Below are 22,247 nucleotides of genomic sequence, written 5' to 3' on the forward strand. Positions count from 1 at the left end.
TTTAAGAAATTGAATTAGTTTGGCTGTGCATTGAAGGGTAGTCATATCAGAAGTTGAATGGCTGTTGAATGGGTATATATGTGCTATCCATGCTTACATCAAAGTATAGGTTACTGTTTTTGTTTTCAACCCATGTTGCACAAGCCAGGGAGTCAATTTCAGACCCTCCCTGAGGAAGAACCGAGTAGCCTCCCTGCTGAATGTTTTTCAGGCTCCCACTACAGTTAGGTCCACAGCTTCTTTATTATCCATTGGGCTTGAGTTTGATCTTGCTTATATTACAGCAGGTATTAGAACCATCACTGTCAACATGCATAGCAACATTTGCATATACTTTACATATAGAGAGGTTTCTTTCACATCTCACTTGATCAGCCAACATCTGTATGGCAGGAGTAGGACAGAACAGTTATATACTAAATTTATAGCTAAACCATCTGAACCCACTCAAGCATCTCATCTGGTGGGGAGGGAAGGGGGAGAAAGGAAAGAATAGACTTGTATCAACTCTTGGTGTACTTGCCTCTGTTAATTTTAGAGTAAATTACATTAGACATTTTCTTTCAGCCCATAGGGCTGGGTTCTGGGGATCCTCTGGAATAGTCTGATTTGTGAGCAGGTGTTGGCAACATGAACTGCTTCAGCGTTCTTTCAGTTCTTTTATGAAAAAGTCAAAGCTGGATGTTGGTTTTTATCCTGAGATCTCTTAACAAGGAGAAGGCCCCGCCTAGGCATTCTGGGGAAATTAAGGAAGGGATGTGTCAGAGTGGCCCCTAGGTGCAGGGGCAAGTGTTTGGGTTTCTCTTTGATTCATCTTCTGAAGAGCTCAGCACACTGTCCACATCAGTTTTTTTGGGGGGTGGGGGGGGGCGGTAGGAACAGGTACTGCCGGTCTTATAGAAACTGGAGTTCAACTGAGACTGTGTGATCATGCATGCCTTTAAATCCCAGTGCTAGCATTTAGTGGGTGTGAATATACCGAACACCTCCTTAGTACCTGGCTCCTTTAACTCCAGCTTGGAGAAAGCCTAGATAGGATACCCCACTGTTCTAAATTCACTAAGAAGATATGGCCCAATCTAATTAGAATTTTAAAGTAGGTTTCTCTAATACCTTGGACCTTTCTCATTCAACACCTTTGGATAAACATGTCCATTAGCATGGAAACACATCATTTTTAAAATGGAAATTATTTTCATGTTTTGTGTTAGTGGGGAGTTCGCTGTGGAGATAGCCATGTATGAATAAATGCTCTGTGGTTGCTATTCTGTGTCATGGCCAGGAAAGCGAATGAGGTGATGTGCTCAATCCAGCCTTCTGTAACCTGGCCACTTTTTCACATCCCCAAGATGTTAAAGCAGAGTATATATACGACAATGGATTTTATATCCTGCCCGGTTTGGGAACCACTGGCCAATGATCAGATTTTATTTTTTTTTAGTGTAGCTTGTGGTTAAAAAAGCATGAGTCCAGGATTGAGACTACCCAGGACATATCCCTGTATACTTCCTAGAAGTATCCCTTCTTTCTAAACCTCAGTATTTTTATCTGTAAAAAATAGGATGTATGTTATCTTCTTATGGTTGTTTGCAGATTAATTTGTATATATATAAAGTACTTTTAACAATGCTTGGCATGTAGAAAGCCTTTAATAAACGTTGGCTTAAAAAGATACACGTTAGCCAGTTCTAAAGAGCTACAGACGGTGTTATAATTATACCTACTCTGTTTGCTGTAGACTCTTTAACACTGCTCAAGGCTAGAATACTGATAAACCCCATGGTCAGGAAGGGTTTCACAGCATTTAAGATTCTACCACCAGGGCTCGAATGCCATAGCCTCTGCTGTCCATGTAGCTGTGCTGCCTTTAGGCTGGGTGGCCTGCCCCCTCCTTTGTTGGGTAAAAATAGCCTGACTGCTCAGTGAAGCAACAGCCATGTTATTTTTGTCCTTGGAGGCAGAAAGTAGAGTCTAGACGCACTGGGCAACCCTGTGCTGCCAGCCATCATCAGAACCAAAATACAGTGATGTTTGTGCATAGTGTCTACTGGCTTTCAGGCCCCAACTGCCTTCCCCCATGTCTTGATTTTTCCAGTCTCAATCTCATTTTCTTATTTTCAGTATAGATGATTTCTTAAATGGAAAGTGATTTAAATTTCCTACCTGTGAAGACTTTTCCAAAAACTAAAGTTCTAAGTCAAAAAATTGCTTTTGACATAGTTGTGGTTAGGAAAATCTGGACATGGTACCTAGGCCTAGTTTTGTTATAGAGATCAAAATAACCATTCCTTCATTCATTGTAAGATCTCCCCATGTCTTAAACTTTCAGTACCTTCCATCCTTCTGTGGAACCATGTTTTTTTTTTTTCTCCTGTGTGTGTGTGTGTGTGTGTGTGTGTGTGTGTGTGTGTTTAAGAGGGTTATCTGTGATTTCTCAGAAGTGAAACTAGTGGTTACTACCCCTTTTCCAGGGCCAGCCTCTTGCTTCACCCATGGGTCACAAGATTACCATTAGCTAGGACTTTTCTTTACCAGTTTGTTCATACCTCAGGAGCTAAAACTCAAATCAAGAGGAAATTATTTTAATAAGTGAGCCACAGGGATTAGAGTAGCAAGAAATGATGGGGGAAAGTAATCCAGTGTAGGAAATACCAAAAGATTGGTGATATTTCGCAACTGCTAGATTGACATTTAACCAGGGTTTTTCCCCTTTTCTCTGTAAACTGTGTATTTGCTGAGGTTTAGAAAAAATTCTACATATTTGATCATGTTTTCCATGTCTCATAATACCAGTGGCTTGGAGTGTTTGCTCCAATTTCTATATTCCACTAAACAAGTGTGAGATTTCTTTTAATTCAAGAGCTGTAGTGTGCAACATGTTACTTTGCTCTTTAGTGACCTCTACTATCACCCAGTCGTTAATAATCCAAGTAATAAGTGATTAGAATGGATGCCTGTGTTTTTAGGTTGTTTTTTCTTTTAATGAATAGATTCATTGAATGGAATTAACTGTGCCCTTCCAGAACATTGGATCTGTGTTCCCATTCAGATTGTTTCTAATTTCCCTATCCCGCAACATCAATAATGGCATAATATAAATTTTAGGATCTCTGCCATTTTAAAAACCATCTTAACCATGGTCTCTCTTTCCTTTTTTTTTTTTTTAACATAGGACATGGATTTGATTGACATACTTTGGAGGCAAGATATAGATCTTGGGGTAAGTCGAGAGGTATTTGACTTCAGTCAACGACGGAAGGAACATGAGCTGGAAAAACAGAAAAAACTTGAAAAGGAAAGACAAGAACAACTCCAAAAGGAGCAAGAGAAAGCCTTCTTTGCTCAGTTACAACTAGATGAAGAGACAGGTGAATTCCTCCCAATTCAGCCTGCCCAACACATCCCATCAGAAACCAGTGGATCTGCCAACTACTCCCAGGTATAGAATTCTCAGTTCTTGGGAAGGTGTGTGGCAGGGTTTAAGGAACCGATACTGACCGGTGAGTTTAAAATATCTGCATTGGAGTTCCAGATTTGCCTTTTTACTGTCTTCATGACCATATCAAGTCAACTTCCCAGCCCCAGCTTCCTGAGGAGTTCAAAACCTGACTTTCCTCACAGAGTCGTCGTAAGGATTGAGAGGACATAAATTACATGAAAGTGCTTTGGAAGCTGTGGAAACGTCCTGTAAGGATCGAGCGAGCAGCAGCAGTAGTCATAGTAGAAACTGTAGTACAAGAGTACTAGCGTTTTATTTCCAGATGGGCAGTTGAAGCTCAGAGATTCAGTAACTTGCCCGGAGCACACAAGAAATCAGGGAAGCCAAGATTTGAACCCAGATGGTCTGGTCTGTTTGATTCTGTGTGCTATACTACACTAAACTGATTTCAGGAGAAGAGAAACGTTTGAGTAACCAAACGTTGTAATCATTGTAGGACACTGAACAATATTTCTCTTCTTCTATGTCTTTCCTTTTTATCCAGGTTGCCCACATTCCCAAACCAGATGCTCTGTACTTCGATGACTGCATGCAGCTTTTGGCAGAGACATTCCCATTTGTAGATGACAATGAGGTACAACATTTGGTTAACAGCAAAACTCCCCAACTATATCTCATACATCCTATGAGTGTGCCTTCATTAAAGAAGTATTTTAGGGGGAAATTTTGTCAAAGAAATCTTAGCCTATAGATAACGTTACAATTCAAAAAAAAAAAAAAAAAAGAAAAGGTCCCTACACCATGCAAGACCAAATCCTCTTATCCTTGCATAGCCAGAAGCATGGATCTGCATAACCATGAAAACAGGTAACTCATTTGATACATACAGGTACTTAGAAATAAATTTGGGTGAGTAAAAAGCAAGCTGGGTAACAAACCAAGACTTGCTCAGTTAACAATTCGTTTGTGTTTGAAGCACTATACTAGCTATTATACTGGGAGATGCAAATTAAATCCAAAAGCGTATCACTTTCCTTGAAATTTACCTTCAAATGCATAGGCTAAAACAAGCCAGTAAATGAATAAATGTGGAGTTATTTTGTCGGGGGCGGGGGGGGAAAGATTTGTTTCATTATATAGAAATAGGGGCCACAGAACTGTTGGCTAATTCCAGTTTAAAGTGTTGTGATGGTGCCCCGGCATGTGCTTCTTTCTCCACTGTTGCTGGCAGACTCACACAGATAAATGCTTTGTCAATTTTAGGTTTCTTCAGCTGCGTTTCAGTCACTTGTTCCTGATATTCCCAGCCAAATCGAGAACCCCGTCTTCATTGCTCCTAATCAGGCTCAGTCACCTCAGACTCTTGTCACTCAGTCAGTCATTGCTGATTTAGACAATATGCAGCAGGACTTTGAGCAAGTTTGGGAGGAGCTACTGTCCATTCCAGAATTACAGGTAACTAAGATCTAATAACAGTAAGTGCCAAAAACACTTTCATATTCAGTGCCTTTAAATTATTTATTCCACTTACTCTTTATATGCCACCTACTTCTAGGAAGGATTGGAGAGTGCTTTTAAATTAGTCACGAGAGGGGCGCCTGGCTGGTTCAGTCAGAAGAGCATGTGACTCTTGACCTCAGGGTCGTGAGTTCAAGCCCCACATTGGATGTAGACATTACTTAAGTAAATGAAATTAGTCATGAGAGCTGCCCATGCTCACTTAAGTATGCTTTTGTTAATTAAATGGACTGGATGTCTTGAGGAAAGATCAAGTTGTAAACCTGAAGTCTGATCTAAGAACTGTGAAAATAATACATATGCTTAGACATAAATATCTGTTAGAAATAGGAATTATCTGAATTATAGAAGACCTTGGGAAGAATGAGGGTGGGGAGAGAGTTTACCATCAAATATAGATTATCAGCTATTAGAAACATTTGCATTCAGGGGCACCTGGCTGGCTCAGTCTGGAGCTGGAGTGTGTGACTCTTGACCTCAGGGTTTTGAGTCCAAGCCCCACATTGGGTGTAGAGATCACTTAAAAATAAAATCTTTCAAAATAAGTAAAAATATGTGCCATCAGATATAGATTATCAGCTATTAAAAATACTTAACTTGACTTACATTTGGTAAAAATTTCTTTTCTGTGCAGTGTCTTAATATTCAAAATGACAAGTTGGTTGAGACTAGCACGGTCCCAAGTCCAGAAACCAAAATGACAGAAATTGACAACAATTATCATTTCTACTCATCGATGCCCTCACTGGAAAAGGAAGTAGGTAACTGCAGTCCACATTTTCTCAGTGCTTTTGAGGATTCCTTCAGCAGCATCCTCTCCACAGAAGATTCCAGCCAGTTGACCGTGAACTCATTAAATTCAGATGCCACAATAAACACTGATTTTGGTGATGAATTTTATTCTGCTTTCATAGCAGAACCCAGTAGCAGCAATAGCATGCCCTCCTCGGCTACTTTAAGCCAGTCACTCTCTGAACTTCTCAATGGGCCCATTGATGTTTCTGATCTATCACTTTGTAAAGCCTTCAACCAAAACCACCCTGAAAGCACAGAATTCAATGACTCTGACTCTGGCATTTCGCTGAACACGAGTCCTGGCCTGGCATCACCAGAACACTCAGTGGAGTCTTCTGTCTATGGAGACACACCGCTTGGCTTCAGTGATTCTGAAATGGAAGAGACAGATAGTGCCCCTGGGAGTGTCAAACAGAATGGTCCTAAAACACAACCCGTACAGTCTTCTGGAGATACAGTCCGACCCCTGTCACCATCCCCAGGGCACAGTGCTCCAGTGCGTGATGCCCAGTGTGAAAACACGCCCAAGAAAGAATTGCCTGTAAGTCCCGGTCATCGAAAAACCCCATTCACAAAAGACAAACATTCAAGCCGCTTGGAGGCTCATCTCACAAGAGATGAGCTAAGGGCCAAAGCTCTCCACATCCCATTCCCTGTTGAAAAGATCATTAACCTCCCTGTTGATGACTTCAATGAGATGATGTCCAAGGAACAATTCAACGAAGCTCAACTGGCATTAATTCGAGATATACGCAGGCGGGGTAAGAATAAAGTGGCTGCTCAGAACTGCAGAAAAAGAAAACTGGAAAATATAGTGGAACTGGAACAAGATTTGGATCATTTGAAAGATGAAAAAGAAAAATTGCTCAGAGAAAAGGGCGAGAATGACAAAAGCCTGCATCTACTGAAAAAACAGCTTAGCACCCTGTATCTTGAAGTCTTCAGCATGTTACGTGATGAAGATGGAAAACCTTACTCTCCTAGTGAATACTCCCTGCAGCAAACAAGAGATGGCAATGTGTTCCTTGTGCCCAAGAGTAAGAAGCCAGATGTGAAGAAAAACTAGATTTGGAAGGATCTGACCTTTTCTGAGCTAGTGGGTTTTTTTTTTTTTTGTACTGTTATACTAAAAGCTCCTACTGTGATGTGAAATGCAAAAACATACTTTATAAGTAATTCTATGCAAAATTATAGTAAAAACCTAGTATAGGAAATAATATAAACTTTAAAAAAGCATTAAAGTAAGTCATCAGTATGCTGAATCAGTAGTTTCACTTTAACTGCGAACTTAATTTCTTAGAACACCATTTGGGCTAGTTCCTGTATAAGTGTAAATACTACAAAAACTTATTTATACTGTTCTTATCTCATTTGTTACATTCATAGATTTATATGATACATCTGGCTAAAAGCAAATTGCAAAACTAACCACTATGTACTTTTTTATAAATACTGTATGAACAAAAAAAGGCATTTTTTTTATATTAAATTGTTTAGCTATGGCAAAAACCAATTTAGTTGAAAAGCTGGTACTAATAAAGGAGTATTATGACTGTTAAATTATCTTTGGAATTCATTTGCGTTTATTCACAGTATTTTCCATAACACACTTAACATATTTAGAAACATTCTTAACATTCAGAACATTTCCATTCATTATAAATATGAAAAGCATTTTATACTGAATTTCTGGTCCCAGAGACCTAAAGAAAGTATATCCAGAAGATGTTTTATCTCTTCAATAAACACAGCTCAACCAAGGAAAATATGTGGACATGGAAACATTCAGTTTACTTACATCAATACATGTATGCCTACCATGTACTAGGTATTTTTTGAAGAACAGGACATGAAAATCCCAGTACTCCCGGAACTGAAGGAAGACAGCAAACCCACACACACCGGGATTGGGAAGACCAGTAGAAAGGAAACATTGCAATTTAAACTAGGGTTGCAGGGACTCCTGGGTGGCTCAGTTAAGCATCCAACTTTTGATTTCAGCTCGGCTCATGATGTTGCAGTTCAGGAGTTCAAGCCCCTCTTCGGGCTCTGCGCTGACAGTGCAGAGCCTGCTTGGGATTCTCTCTCTCTGCCCCTCCCTCTCAAAATAAGTTAAAAAAAAAAAAAAAAATAGGGTTGCAAACAGTAAAAGCCTATTGAGATGGCAAGGTTTGAAGGTGACCCATTCTATTAACTAAAGAGTGTAACAGCCATGATACAGGATGTTCAAAGGCTCTGAACTCTAGAAACAAGGACTATACGGCTGACCAGCATTCACTTTCAAATGTCCCCTCTGTAAAGAGAGCTTCCTTATATTCTTGCTTTCTCATCTTATATTCTAAGACTTTTGACTGCTGCTCAAAAAAAGTATACAGCTGAAAATGGAGGGAGAAACAAAGCAGGTAGAAGTGGAATACGGCATAGAACCTTGTTACACCTTCATGAGGACTTTGGCTTTTCCCTAGGAAAGTGGGGAACCATAAGTGTTAAGGAGTAACATCTGATTTTTAAGTTTCCTTAGCCTGTGTATTGAAGATAGTCTAGAAGGTTAAGGTGGGAGCAGGAAGACCACTGGGAAAGTTCTGAAATAGATGGGATAGTGTTTTGGTCTAGGGTGGGGATAGTAGGAACAGTGAGAAGGCACTGGATTCTGCAGGTTTCAAAGGTAGAACTAAAAGAACTTTCTGATAGATGTTGGGTGAAGATGGGAGTCAAGGACTTGTAATATCTTTAAGAACTGAGGGGCATCTGGGTGGCTCAGTCAAGCATCTCTTGATTTTTGGCTCAGGTCATGATTTCATGGCTCACGAGTTCAAGCCCACTGTCGCACTCTCCTGGCAGTATGGAACTTGCTTGGTCCCTCTCCTCTGTCCACTCATGCTCTCAAAAGCAAGCTTAAAAAAAAAAAAGTGGGGTAACGGGAGATTCATCTTGAGGATTAAAACACATTTAGAATAAGTACTACAATGCAGAGGCCCACAGGCCCTAGAGGCGCTGGGCTTTCTGCTGCCATTTTGCTAAATGACCTCCAATAACTGAAGACACTCAGGCTCATTTCCTCATCTGTAGAGGAAGTATTGAGTTACTATGCAAAAAGTGTTGTGCCTAGCTCACTAAGCACTCAACAAGCATATTTTCCATTTTCCTTAGCCTTTTATTGGGATGCCTTTTAGTTGCTAGTGAAAGAAACTAAAGTGAAATTAGCCAGTAAGAAAACCTGGCCTGAATGACAAAGCTCAGCTTGGGGTTGAACATGACTTCAGAGACTAGTGAATGTAGCAGGCATTCAGATTCTGCTGCTGGCCTCTCTGGCACAGTCAAGAATGTCTTCTGTAACTGGTGGTGATGAGACATTTTTCCAACCTCAAGACAGAAGACTGAAGTGCTCCACCCTTAGGCATTATGGGGGTATGTGGCATGAATCCATTACCTGCAGCCCCACCTGAACACCTGGGATTGGCGCACCTACAAGGGGTGAGAAGCACTGCTGGGCAGACTGGAACAGACTTCTAGCCTGATAACAGTTGAGTTCACTGTGGTGACTCTTTTTTTTTTTTTTTTACAGGATCTGAAAAAATAACTTGTAAGTACAAAACATTCTCTCTAGTTCTCTGAAAACAATAAATAGGCATCTGAGTGACTCAGGTTAAGTGTCCAACTCAGGTCATGATCTCAGTTGTGATACACTCCTCCTGCCCAAGTCAGGCTCTGCTGAGTGGAGCCTGCTTTGGATTCTCTGCCCCTCCCCCACTCTCTTGCAATTTTTAAAAATACGGCATTGTGCAAAACTTAATGTTTAAATATAACAAAACCTACTTAGGACAAAAAATAAAGCCAAGTTTTCATCTTTTGATCTAGACTTGAGTTAGAGCTTTATACTGTCCTCAGTTTAATTTTGGCTATCCAATTATTCAAACACTAAACTCAAGTTCCTAGTTTTAAAATGTGTACCTATGCAGGATACCTGGGTGGCTCAATTAAGCATCCAAATTTCAGCTTATATCATGATCTCAAGGTTTGTGGGTTCAGGCCCCACATCAGGCTGTTGCTGATAGGGAGCCTAAAACCTGCTTCAGATCCTCTAGCTCCCTCTTAGCCCCTCGCCCCGCTCCCACTCTCAAAACTGAACCTTAAACATTTTTTCAAAAAAAAAAGCGTATCTATGCCTTTTACATTGATTTATAGCAAGCATTCTTAGGAATCTTAACTGAACGGTACTGCATTTATTACGTAAAGAAACATTTTCTTGCTGAGATTTCTCAAGCCCATGTTTAGGGAAGGAGTGGCTACTCACATTAACTTACACTTATCCTACCCATACTTGTTTTTAAGCCTCAGAACATACACAAAGTAATTGCCATTCCTATTTTACAGATACTTATCAGGAACAGGTTGTTTTCAGTTGCTTTTTATATTTTTTGAGAACTGGAAAAATTTCTTTAAAATAGAGTTTTGTTTTTTTGTTAAGGTTTAGAGGCAGAAACAGCGATGAGTGGGAAAGGGGCATAGAGAGGGAGGAGGGAGACTGAATCCCAAGCACGCTCTGCACTGTCAGGATGGACCCTGATGCAGGGCTCGAACTCACGAAATTGAGTCATGACCAGAGCCAAAACCAAGAGTTGGACACTTAACCGACTGAGCCACCCAAGGCACCACACCCCAAGAGAACTGAGAAATATTTCAAGGCCACAAAAACTGTGTGGAGAGAAAAACTTGTAAGACATTGGCATAATTAACTTTATTGTAACCCGTTAAAATATTAAGTATTCTTCAGGATAGTAAGAAAGCACCCATAATTACCCCAAATATCTTTAGAGACCGTGGACCAGATGCTAGCTTAAGTTCTTTAAACCCAGCATCAGATTCAACCTCCAGACTCAATGAGAAAGAGGGTGGGTATCATCTCCGCTTTACACAAGTTATTAGGTAAAAACAGCTCCTAATCTGGATAGAATTTGAGTTTTCATGGAGAAAGTTACTTCTTTTCACTAACAGTTAATGAATTTAGTATTTCCTTCAACACTACAGACGACAATCCACAATACCATTAACAATAAACTGTCAGTTAAACATTATCAGGTTACTGTTATTTCTAAATGCCATTCATACATAACTTCAAAGTCAGAAGTCAGACCCTCCTAGCCTCATTTGATACTTAAAGCATGTATTATTAAATAAAACTTTGATTACTATTTTCAATGTAATGTTTAACTCTACGTACTTAATGTATATGAAACCAAGATTCCTAGGGTCTGTGTTGACATCAAACTGCCAATGGGTAGCATGCATAAAGAAACCCCAAGTAACTTTCCCAAGCTCACAAAACAGCTTAAGTTCTGTATTTAAATATTGTACTGACTTAAACTTGATATAAACAAAAATCTAATTGCATTATTCTAATACCTATTAAAGAAGAGACAAAAGATTAAATCCAAATAGACCACCTATCAGAGTTCTTTTCAATAAGTACCTATAGTTTACTCAACATTTCTATCAACAATGTATGGACTAACAGTGTATTTTAAAGTGAAAATTACCTGTATTTTAACTTCCAAACTAGTTAACATTTGATAGAATTCATCTTTTGTCATTATAGGCCCTTTTAACATATTATGGCTATATACATGGATGTGGTAAAACCTAACCATTTCCTATTTCCAAGTATTTTAAAGCTGCCAATACCGTTGTATTTAACACTTACCAATAAATCTTAGAAGTTGAGTATCCTGGGCAAATTCCTATTTCCTAGCTTTCAGCATAGTACCCACTTAACCTCTAGAATGCAGTTCAATGCACCCTTGCCATTACCAGTCTTTATATAAAGTGTTCTACTGGAATTATAAGGTACTTACTGCTGCAGAGTAAGACCACTGCACATACCACGAAACCAGTGTTGAAACCAAACCCAAGCAAAATGCGTTGCAATCCTAACAGCTAGAATTCCTTATATGGCTACAACTCCTATTCAACATGTTCTTAATAGCTACTAATGCTAAGAATCCAAATATTTGTGCTACAAAGTTTCCCTAAAAGTCACAATTCTTAAAACTCTACCCAACAAAGTTCTTGCTTTAACAGAGGACTATTACCACCTTTATTTGGATAAAAATGCAGTATTTCAGTCTGGCTGAATTTCGTTTTCTCCCAGTCCACCCTCACACCACAGAATACTCAACCAATCCACTGAAACCCAATTCATCCAACAGCTGAAACCCCTTCCTCTTTCCTATCTTTTCAGTCATTTAAGTATCCTTAACTGCGTTTTTTAAGTTCAGATTCCTCACTTACCACCCAAGCATCTCATACACTGGTATTCAAGACTTAAATCCTTAAGCAACAGGCTTTCAGTTCATTTTCTGTCCCCATTTCCAGTGTCATGTATGTTTCCCACTGAATAGAATCCATAACCTTGAACTGCTATGTAAAGGCTCATTTCAAGTTTCCCATTATTTTATTATTAATAAAGTATGTAATATTCACCTAGAGTGTTTAAATCACACAAACACTGGAAAGCAACAAAACAACACACACATTTCTAAAAATATTTTAATGAAAAAGTTATCTTTCTGTAAACATTTCATTAATACTACAAATGAAACATTTGAATCCATTACAGACCACCTCTTAAGTCTTAAAAATCAGGATAAAACATTGAAATTTAAAAGTAATCTTGAGTATTATATAGGCTAACAATCCTTTCATTACCCCTGCCATTAACTTGCTTATTCAACTGTTTGTGACATTCAATTATTGGAACTCCGATACTGTCCCTTAATTAGAAATGTTTCAAGTTGTGACATACCAGAACTCTTAAAACCAAGCCTATTCCAACCATTCAGTTCCTTAACAAATGATCTTTAGTACCAAATTTTCTTTTTTAGAACTTGAGTGTCTATCAGGCATTTTTTTTTTTTTTTTAATGTAGTGTGGGAAGCAATAACCTGTAAGTTGGTTTGACAGAATCTGTTAAAAAGCCTGGCTCAACCATTTTCCCCCTTCTAGAACTTCCTTATTTGGCTTACTGGTGCTATGACTAAAGAGCACATTTTTCAGAAATGACAGTGGAACTACATTTAAATAAAATCATTTTATTTCAGAAGAAAGGAGATGGACTATAAAGAATATTACCTATCTTGGTTAATTTGCTTCACGCTAAAAGAAAATTTATCATTAAAAGACTATTATCTTCTTCAACTTCATTTTTATGATGATGTGTGGAAATTTAGTCCTGATTTAGTTGGAGAAAACAGAGCCAACCATTTTCTGAGAATAAACTAAAACCACACCTATGTATTAACTTTGTAATTTAGAAACTGTTTTAAAAGCCTGTCCCCCAAGTTTTTTTCAAAGTACATAAACATCAAATCTCATTTTCTGAAGTTAAGTCCAACATGAGGCTTGAACTCACCCATGACCCCATGATCAAGAGTTGCATGCCATACAAACTGAGCCAGCCAAGCACCCCTCAAATTCTCAAATTTTTAATAAGCCCTTTGGGACAGTGATAATAGCCCTTATGAATGATCAGCAACTGATTTAAATAGTAATTAATATTTTAATTACTCTTTGGGAAATCTTTTAAGGGAGTATTAGCATAATTAGGTCCCCCACTACTTCTGGTTAACTGATTAAAACACAAAAGAACCAAAATGTATCCTATTAGTTCAAGTAATTCCCTGGATTTATATGCAAGAGAACTTTATGAGGCCACTTGAATGAAGACCATTCTTCTATCACCTGACAATTTTGAAAGTTCATTCTAAGGTGTTTTTCATGGAATAAGGATTAGCAGCTTAATGCTTCTGTTCCAAGTGTCATGCTTATTACAAAAACTTCACAAAATTTAAGGTTACTCATCAAAAACCAACTTTACCCTAAACACACCAACAATGAATTGTATATATGGGGCCACATCTGACTCAAGATAAATATTCATGGCTGTTGCAGGGCCTGAAACTGTTTAAAATGTGTTGGATGTGGTTCTAAAATGTTGGATCTGGTTCTGAAATAAAGTATTCAGCTGAGTAATTTTGCCAATGTACCTAATAGTTTCAAAATATGTCATATAAGTTTGTAGGGAAACAAATGGTGTCATGAGCTTTTACTGTGAGCTACAAACCTTACCCAGCCAGAAACCTTCGTATATAAGATGGTAGGAAAGACATTCCTCATTTAGGCAAGTAGGGTTCTCATTCAACCTGCAAATCAAAAAGATTACTCTTACCTTGCTTTACAAAAAATTACTCTTTAATTAGTGAAAAAATTCAAATTCAAGCCTTACCTAATGCTTATTGCCCTTCCTTGCAGGTCTAAATGCTAGACCTAGTGACTGTGGCAACTATCTCTCATTGTGATGTTCCAAAAGGCGAAGAGCTCCTTCCTGCTAGACTTTCTTCGATATTTCAGTTGTAATAAGCAGATTTAACTAGCTTTTGGAAAGTTGCTCACTATCACCATAGTATCTTATGCCTTCACTTCTCTGTAGTTGAAGCTCTTGCTGCTGCCTTGTCATTCTTTATTTATGCTGACTTGTCCATACTCAAAAGGCTGCTGAAGTCCTGTCTTAGTGAGTCTCCTTTGATCCACACTGTGCTTAAAATGCACATCTTAGGTCCTTTAAAGCTGGTTAAATCGCTCTCCTCATGGCTTACTTTTCCACACTGTTCACAAGAACTAAGCTAATACAACTTATAAACAGGTCACATACACAGATTTCACCTGCTTATAGGTTGCAAACATCAACTTACTGAAAATATTTTCACTATTAAACTAGTTCCAGAACACAGAAAGTTTGTTAACAGTACAATTAACCTCATATGCCATTAAAGGATACTGTCAAGGTTGTGTCAAACATTTTCACAAACATAGAAACAGGAAATGTCAATCTCCCCCATTCCTTCAACCTTTATTATATGAATAAAAGAACTTGAGACAATTTAGCTCAATTTTAATAAAATGTTTCCCAAGCATTACTTTGACCAGGTACCCAGGTTTAAATTATGAACATTGACAGTGTCCATTTATATAACCACATTTGAAGTTGTTAAAGACTTAACCATTTTCTAATATTAGCCTATTTTCTACGCTGCTTATTCACATATGTCCGTTAACAAATGGAATGTTGTCTGTTACATTTATTGGTTTGTGAGTGTTTTCTGGAAAACTGCAGTATCTGTGAAGACCGATTTCCATGCTGGCATTGCATGCATCCAAATATTAATAATGCACAGAGGCACAGAATTAGAGCAACAAGAGAGCATATTCAAACACTAGCACGCCCCATTCCCCTTTTTATTGCTTGTTTTGCTTAGTACTTCTGAAAACAAAAATAATCTCGAATTCAACGTTCAACTGCCAAAGAAAGAGTAACAGCAGAGCACATACTCAGGGCTCGAATGAAATTGTAAGCACTAGCTGGCGCACAACAGTAGACATTGGTTTTTATATTTACGACCTTATCTAAAACTCTTCTCAACCAGGGTCTTCCAAACCAAACTGTTAACTCATACCAACACGATTTATATGTTCAAACATACATATGGAGTAACAGTGTGTTCTTCTGGATTTTTAAGTGAGCAAAAACTCACACTATTCAAATTTGAATTTGGGTCTCTGGGAAGTGAGAAGCTTGTACTAAGCAACTATGCTACACTTCTGTAGGAAGTCATTTGGGATGATTTTATCTAGACTGTCCTTGGTTTTATCCAGCAGAATACAGAGGGTACACACAGGAAAGCATGCCAGCCAGTTAAGGGTTCAACAATGCATGATTTTTATTCTCTTGCTTCTGAAAGCTCGTATCAAAAAAATAGATATATATTAAACCAAGGAAAATAACTGAAGACTTATGGGCCTCTTGTGCTTTAAAAAGGGAAAGGAAGAGTACCCACTAATTTGCTCAGATACAGCAGGCTTAGTGGTCCTGTTATTTTGAAAAGTTTTTAAGAATGGTTTTTAAGGAAAAGGGAAAACATCCACTACCCCTTTCCAGAATTTAAACAGAGGGCAGTAGACATTCTTTACACCCAAATAAAACTATGGCAGTTCACATGTGACCATGGTGAATGTAGAATGGAGATGTTCTAAACACAGCTAGGACTCTCAGCAAAGCTAACACACTAAAATCATATGATTACATTTTGAAATAAAATGCACAAAAACCAAATAGGAATTTTGAGATTTTTCATTTGAAGGTAAATCTTAATGCTATTAAATTCACAAATATGCTAATTTAAATACCCAATTCTATTTATCTAAAACACACATTGCAAACATACAAATATCTATTCTCTCCACATGTCAGAGCCCATTCATTTCATGGTTTGGAAATGCGGAGAATAGATTCCCCTTAAACTGCAAGTCAGCAGGTGTTTCTTTACAGTTAACTTTAGCAAAATTCATACAAAATAGTAATTAACAATGATCTTCTTTACTTGTTAACTCACAAGGAAACACCTTCAAAACTGCATTTTGTTAAAGTTTCTGTACTAAAATGTAGAAAAACTGAACTACACAAATATTGAAAAGTTAAAAATTCCTTAATTTTTTATTCCTGGTACCACTACCACAATTTACAGGGCAATATACCTGATGTAATGAAAAGAAAAAGAAAAAGACAAAGCTACAACAGATAAAAGACCTCAGGAATGTACATCTAATTGACACTACATTGCATTAATCAATAGCTGCACTTTTTGCAAACTGTGGCTATGACAGTCCTGAACAAGAAGGGTTTCCTGTTTAAGCTGCAGTAACTTTTCTGACTATGGATCATCGTTCCTTCTGTGGCAGATTTTTACAGTTCCTCTAATGCATTTGGGACGACTGTCTCAAAGTAACCTGCAGCTTTCCTGACAACTCCTCGCTCTCTCTCCTGCTAAGAACTGTAGCCTGTTGAATAATACAGGATAAAAAAATTATTACACTCAGTGAACAGTTCCACATATTCTTTATCATCATGATAAAAATTTAAAGATACCTACCCTTTTCTTCTGAAAATTTTTAGAACCTTCTGCTACCATATCCACCACTTCCACCACCAGATCCATAACCACCTAGAAATACACAAGTTGTTTTGTTTTAAAAATCTGTGTATGTTTTTAAATTAAGTCTATGGAAAACTTAACCAGAAAAATAAAAACAGTACTTACCACCATAGGGACTGCCCGAGCTTCTTCCACCAAAACTGCCCCCCTTCATGGGTCCATAATTTGATTGCTGTTGTCCACTATAATTTCCAAAATCATTATAGTTCCCACCGCCACCATAGTTACCTGAAATCACAAAAGTTTTGTTTGTGGTTGACCTATACAATTATTTTCCTTTTAACATATGTACCCATTCTTGTGACAGCACACTTGGGAACACTTAAAATGCAACCCATTTGCAGTTTATAGAGCTACCAACTCTACCAACAGAGGCCCACTAGCAGACCTCAGGCATAAGTAGGAGAGGAGGAATCAGAGTGAAGATGGGCCAGAAGAGCTCCTATGTCCGCCTCAAATGTTATGCCCCAGTTCATTTTCTTGCCTTCATACTAACACCATCAGAAATGTGCTTGATTCACTCTAATTCTAATGTAGTACAACTTTTATATCAATGACAAAAAACATACTCTAAATGAGCTACTCAAAAAAGAAGGGTGGCTCAATCAGGTAAGTGTCTGACTCTTGATCTCAGCTCAGGCCATGATCTTATGGTCCTGAGACAGAGCCCCACATGGGGTTCTACGCTTTCAGCATGGAGATTCTCTCCCTTGCTCTCTGCCACTCCCCCACTCTCTAAAGTTAAAAAAAAAAAAAAAAAAAAAAAATCTTCAAGGGGCACCTAGCTGGCCCAGTGGGTAGAGTATGCAACCCTTGATCTTGGGGTTTTGAGTCCAAGCCCCACACTGGGCATAGAGCTTACTTAAAAATTAAGTAATTTAAAATGACAAAAACTTAAAAACCTTCTGTTGTTGACACATTAACATCCCAACAAAACTCAATGTATTCGTAACAAAGCTCTTCATCTACAGTATCATGGAATAATGATGAAACTGGATTATCTGAAGTGTACCTGACATCAAAATTCAAAATACTCCTGTCACCTAAACCCCAGATGACAACTGATTTTTCAACGTGTCTGCATTTAATTTGAAGTTCCCATTTGTCCAATTTTAAAGTGCCTAGAATTAAGTTAATTCTGGCAACAATTACTAAAAATATGTCCATTTTGATTACATAACAGTTGAACACATTTTACCAATTTGCTAAGTAGCCAGCAAAAAAATTAGGTTTCATCACCCATCATTTGAGTATTTTCTAATATTATGATTTGACTAAATGCTACATTTTAACATTTTTTAAAACATCTGTAACGACCTATAAATGATATGGAATATTTAAAACAAGTAAAAGCTTACCACCTCCAAAATTTCCTCCTTCATTGTAACCATCATATCCTCCACCACCGCCACCATATCCACCTCCTTGGTTTCCATATCCTGGTCCACCTCCACCATAGCCTCCTCTGCTACTATAACCAGGACCACCACCATAGTTGCCACCTAAAAAAAAAAAAAAAAAAAAAAAAAAAAAGTCACAAAAACCCCACAAATATAGAGTCAAATTATTGAACTATATTTGTATCACCACCAACCAACTGAAAAATAAACCAATGACTTAACACTCTAAAAGCTGGTAATACCTCATTAACACAGCATCAGAAACCTGGGCTACTGAGAATTAAGACGAAAGCTTAAATATCTTTTCATACTAAAAAAAAATTGTTCTACTTTTTTGAAGTTAAAGTTCACTGAAGAAAATAGTGAACAGTATCCACTGACACAGTCTGGCTCCACTGCTAGTACAATAAACATTATTATCCTGGTCTTTCATGTCATTAGTTAAAAAAAAAAATCACACTTTGTAATAAGCCATGGAAGTTTTCACTAAAATCCACAATATAAACAAATGCTTAACTACCAATAAAGTACATAAAGTCAAAACATCAAACAGTTAAAAACTTACCATCACCTCCAAATCCATTATATCCACCATCACCTCCTCCATAACTACCTCTGCTGCCACCACCTCCACCACCATAGCCTCCTGAGGAAAAGGTTATGAATTAAAAATAAATACTCAACTTAGCAATGATTTAGATAAACACATTACAAGATAACTATCTTACCTCTTCCACCAAAGTTTCCACCGCGGCCAAAGTTACCACCACCTCCAAAGTTTCCTCCACGACCCATAAAGTTGCCAGATCCACCTCCACGACCTTTAACACGGGCAAGGAAGATCTTTAAAAACCTTACAAACACCACTCACTTATATTGTGTATATATACATTGTTCTACTCACCTCTTTGCGATCCAGCAGACTGCATTTCTTGTTTAGAAAGGGCCTTTTTCACTTCACAATTATGCCCATTAATAGTGTGGTATTTCTGAACTAAATTTTTTTTTAATCAAACAAACAAACAGAAGTTATTTGATGTTTGGAAAAGCACATATAAATGATAGCCTTTTAAAAACTCATTAAAATATCATCAAGAAGGTAGTGACTGAATGGGAATGAGGGAGTGTTCTGGAACAATAAATAAGGTTTATTTCTTGATCCGGATGCTGGTTACACAGGTGTAGCCATTTATGAAAACTGAACCATATGCTTTATATGCTATGAAACACAATACAAAATGATAAGCAGTCTGGCAAATCTAGCATAGCACAAAGGAACCTTTTCTGTTTTCTCATTCAAGCTCCAATAAATTCCTACTTACCAACAATTTTATCAACTGTATCATGATCATCAAAAGTTACAAAAGCAAATCCTCTCTTTTTTCCACTCTGCCTGTCCTCCATAACTTCTATGGTTTCAATCTTGCCATATTTTTCAAAGTAGTCTCTCAAATTATATTCTTCTGTATCTTCTTTAATACCACCGACAAAAATTTTCTTCACAGTTAGATGGGCACCAGGCTTTACAGAATCCTACGTATAAAAAATACATGTCAAAAACCAAATTCAAATTCTTCAACAATTCCGCACATTATGCAGCATAATATCAAAATACCTCTCTAGAAACAGCTCTCTTTGGTTCCACTACACGCCCATCAACCTTGTGTGGTCGAGCACACATTGCTGCATCCACCTCCTCCACACAAGAGTAAGTCACAAAACCAAAACCCCTGGAACGTTTTGTTTGGGGGTCTCTCATCACCTATAAAACAGAAGTTTTAAAGTACTGAAATACATCTGTACAGGTCCCACACCCCTTAACAACCTTTTTTTGCTCTTTTAGTTAACTTACCACACAATCTGTAAGTGTGCCCCATTTTTCAAAATGTTCTCTTAAACTATCATCTGTAGTTTCAAAGCTCAAACCACCAATAAACAGTTTTCTCAACTGCTCTGGTTCCTTTGGATCATGGCCCTGAGAAAACAAATACATGTTAATTATTTCTTTGAGCGGATGAATTGCTAAGGTGCACAAAGCTTTAATCTGCTACAAATGATAAACTCACATCAAATTCCTGTACCATTAACACTTTGTCCAATTAAAAATTGGAGTAAGATCACGCATCAACTGATTAAAGGTACCAACACCAAAAAATTCTGTAGCCAGTCTTTCAAATGCCAACATCACTTCAACTACATTGAAGTCCAAGAAAACTTCAGAATCAAAAGTCCCTTAACTTTAGACTTCAACTAAAAGTATCTGGGGACAGAGTTTAGAAGTTGCTACTGGCAAACTATTCTTTAAGAAACCAATGTGTTGTAGAAGCAGTATTCCATCCATGCCATTTATTTTCATGTCTTCCCTCCTCAGTCTACGTTTCAAGCATTTAATTTTAAACCACAAAACCGTGAAGAAAAACTTAAAGGTTCTTAGTGGTAAACTTTTAAAAATTCATCAATTTCAAGAAAATCAAGATGTTAAAACAGGTATTCCTCAATACCAGGCTAAACCAGCATTCTTCCTCCAAAAATTACAAAAAGAAACCCACCATTTATCTTGATCGCTTTCTATAACCAATCTGTATTTGCACTTGTATCACATGGCAAAAATTTCAAAAACATAGGATCACAAAAAGGACAAGTTACATTAAATATAGTATGTAATGTTCGACAAGAATGGAGCACAACAAAACAAAACGAGATTTAAAAAAATTAAGATGTGATATGGACTGAATTGTTTTGCAATTTAACTGGTTCCTTAATAAAGTTACATGAACTGCCATTTAATGCATGCATTAAAATTAATTCATCCAAAGTCCTTAAATAAAGGGGCTCACATTTACATTCTAATGTCTTCGTGTGTCTTCCAAAGTAGAGATGTTAAGGCATTTAATATGAAAAGACTGTCACATGCTAGAAAAAAATGTTAAATGATTAATAGCCTAAAGCACCATTCACGTAATCTTTTCAAATCTTGGTTAACAGCATTTAATCGACAAAACACAAAGATGACCAAAAAACAACTTAAAACCGCATAAAATTATCTCAAACACCGGAAAAATTCAACTGTGGTTGCAGTCCTCAACAACAAAAATCAAAGAAACCATTACAGCCAACCCACAAGGCGCGAAAATACGTATAATTCTAAGTACTTTAGCAAGAATAGTAAATCAGGAAGTATTCTAAAGCAGCAAACTTTTTAAAAATTTCATTATTGTCAACTGGGTGCTGCGAAGAAAAAACCAGGAGAATTAAATTCTCGTCGCCTTAAAAAGATCTGAAAGGACGAGAAACGCGCGGGCAGAACTTCAGCGAAAGCACTAGGCCCCAAGACCCAAGAACGTTTGTGGCATTTTCTGCCGGGCCGCCTCCTCCCGCTTCCTTCCAATCCCGCGCTCTTTCCCGGCGGCGGAGCGAGGCGGCGGCCATTGCGGCCCAATGCGCCATTTCGTAACGCGGCAGCGGATCAATGTCAATGTGGCCGCCGCCCGGCTGCTCGCTCGCCCGGATGTGACTGCTCGTCCCCTCCCCTCCCCCACCGCCTCCTCCCAACCGCTCCCGCCGAGGCCCGCCATGCAGCCCTCGGCCTTGGATCCGAGGCCGCGCGGCCTGCCGGCCAGCTCCTCTCCCGAGATCTCCCCAGCCACGCAACGCCTCCGAGGGGCCACCTGTGCAGCCGAAGGAGAAGGCAAGGGGAGCGAAGGGCCCCCAGAAGGCCTCCGAGGCCCGCTCCCCTCCCCCTCCCACCGCCCGACTCAACGCAGAGCGCGGGACGGTCGACACGGTCCACCCGGCCTCCCCGCTCCCACCGAGCTAGGCCCCCCACGCCGGCCACTACCCGTCAACCCCCCGCTCTCCCCCTAATACCTCCTCCCCCCGGCGGCGGCGGCGACGGCCGGAGTCGGGCTGGGGGCGACCGGGCGGCGGTTTTACCTCCATTTTGAGACCGGACTCGCCTCTTCCAACTCGAGTTCAATATGGGACCGAGAGGAAGAGGCGGGGCTAGTCATCACGTGACGCGCTTTCCGCGCGCCACCGGCCTGTGGGGGA

General features: G+C 38.7%; 2 protein-coding genes across 7 annotated transcripts in view; one reads left to right on the forward strand and one right to left on the reverse strand.

Annotated features, from left to right (window-relative positions):
- The window catches only part of NFE2L2 (NFE2 like bZIP transcription factor 2), a 103,407-nt gene extending 96,092 nt beyond the window's left edge, over nucleotides 1-7,315 (forward strand). For all 3 annotated transcript variants that reach the window (XM_078451138.2, XM_060621929.3, XM_060621930.3), the window contains exons 2-5: nucleotides 3,173-3,439; nucleotides 3,984-4,073; nucleotides 4,703-4,894; nucleotides 5,592-7,315. In XM_078451138.2, coding sequence (XP_078307264.2) covers nucleotides 3,176-3,439; nucleotides 3,984-4,073; nucleotides 4,703-4,894; nucleotides 5,592-6,818 — 1,773 coding nt within the window. In that variant the 5' untranslated portion in view covers nucleotides 3,173-3,175 and the 3' untranslated portion in view covers nucleotides 6,819-7,315. The remainder of the gene's footprint in view (nucleotides 1-3,172; nucleotides 3,440-3,983; nucleotides 4,074-4,702; nucleotides 4,895-5,591) is intronic.
- A 4,965-nt stretch (nucleotides 7,316-12,280) lies between these two features.
- On the reverse strand, nucleotides 12,281-22,208 carry HNRNPA3 (heterogeneous nuclear ribonucleoprotein A3). 4 transcript variants are annotated; one of them, XM_078451140.2, is made up of 11 exons: nucleotides 22,065-22,208; nucleotides 20,050-20,172; nucleotides 19,813-19,959; nucleotides 19,520-19,730; nucleotides 19,102-19,191; nucleotides 18,926-19,018; nucleotides 18,763-18,843; nucleotides 18,156-18,299; nucleotides 16,903-17,025; nucleotides 16,735-16,806; nucleotides 12,281-13,950 (listed from the first exon to the last, which is right to left on the reverse strand). In XM_078451140.2, the coding sequence occupies exons 1-10, from the start codon at nucleotides 22,134-22,136 to the stop codon at nucleotides 16,754-16,756; spliced, it is 1,137 nt and encodes a 378-aa protein (XP_078307266.1). In that variant the 5' UTR covers nucleotides 22,137-22,208; the 3' UTR covers nucleotides 12,281-13,950; nucleotides 16,735-16,753. The 4 variants fall into 4 exon arrangements, with proteins under 4 accessions (XP_078307266.1, XP_078307267.1, XP_078307265.1 ...); XM_078451141.2 differs by lacking the exon at nucleotides 12,281-13,950 and adding an exon at nucleotides 14,683-16,642 and having other exon boundaries at nucleotides 18,159-18,299; nucleotides 22,065-22,207; XM_078451139.1 differs by lacking the exon at nucleotides 12,281-13,950 and adding an exon at nucleotides 14,683-16,642 and having other exon boundaries at nucleotides 22,065-22,207.
- Between the last annotated feature and the right edge of the window lie 39 nt (nucleotides 22,209-22,247).

This window comes from Panthera onca, chromosome C1 (genome assembly GCF_046562875.1).
Source record: "Panthera onca isolate mPanOnc1 chromosome C1, mPanOnc1 haplotype 2, whole genome shotgun sequence".
Lineage (NCBI taxonomy): Eukaryota > Metazoa > Chordata > Mammalia > Carnivora > Felidae > Panthera > Panthera onca.

What these genes read in the sequence shown, in the direction of transcription:
- HNRNPA3 (XM_078451140.2), bottom strand. Translation starts at nt 22,136, where the DNA reads ATGGAGGTAAAACCGCCGCCCGGTCGCCCCCAGCCCGACTCCGGCCGT. An exon ending in TAATGGATTTGGAGGTGATG is followed by an intron (nt 18,300 to 18,762) that starts GTAAGTTTTTAA and finishes TTTTTTTTTTAG; the next exon opens with GTGGCAACTATGGTGGTGGT. An exon ending in CTCGGGCAGTCCCTATGGTG is followed by an intron (nt 16,807 to 16,902) that starts GTAAGTACTGTT and finishes GTGTATTTCTAG; the next exon opens with GTGGTTATGGATCTGGTGGT.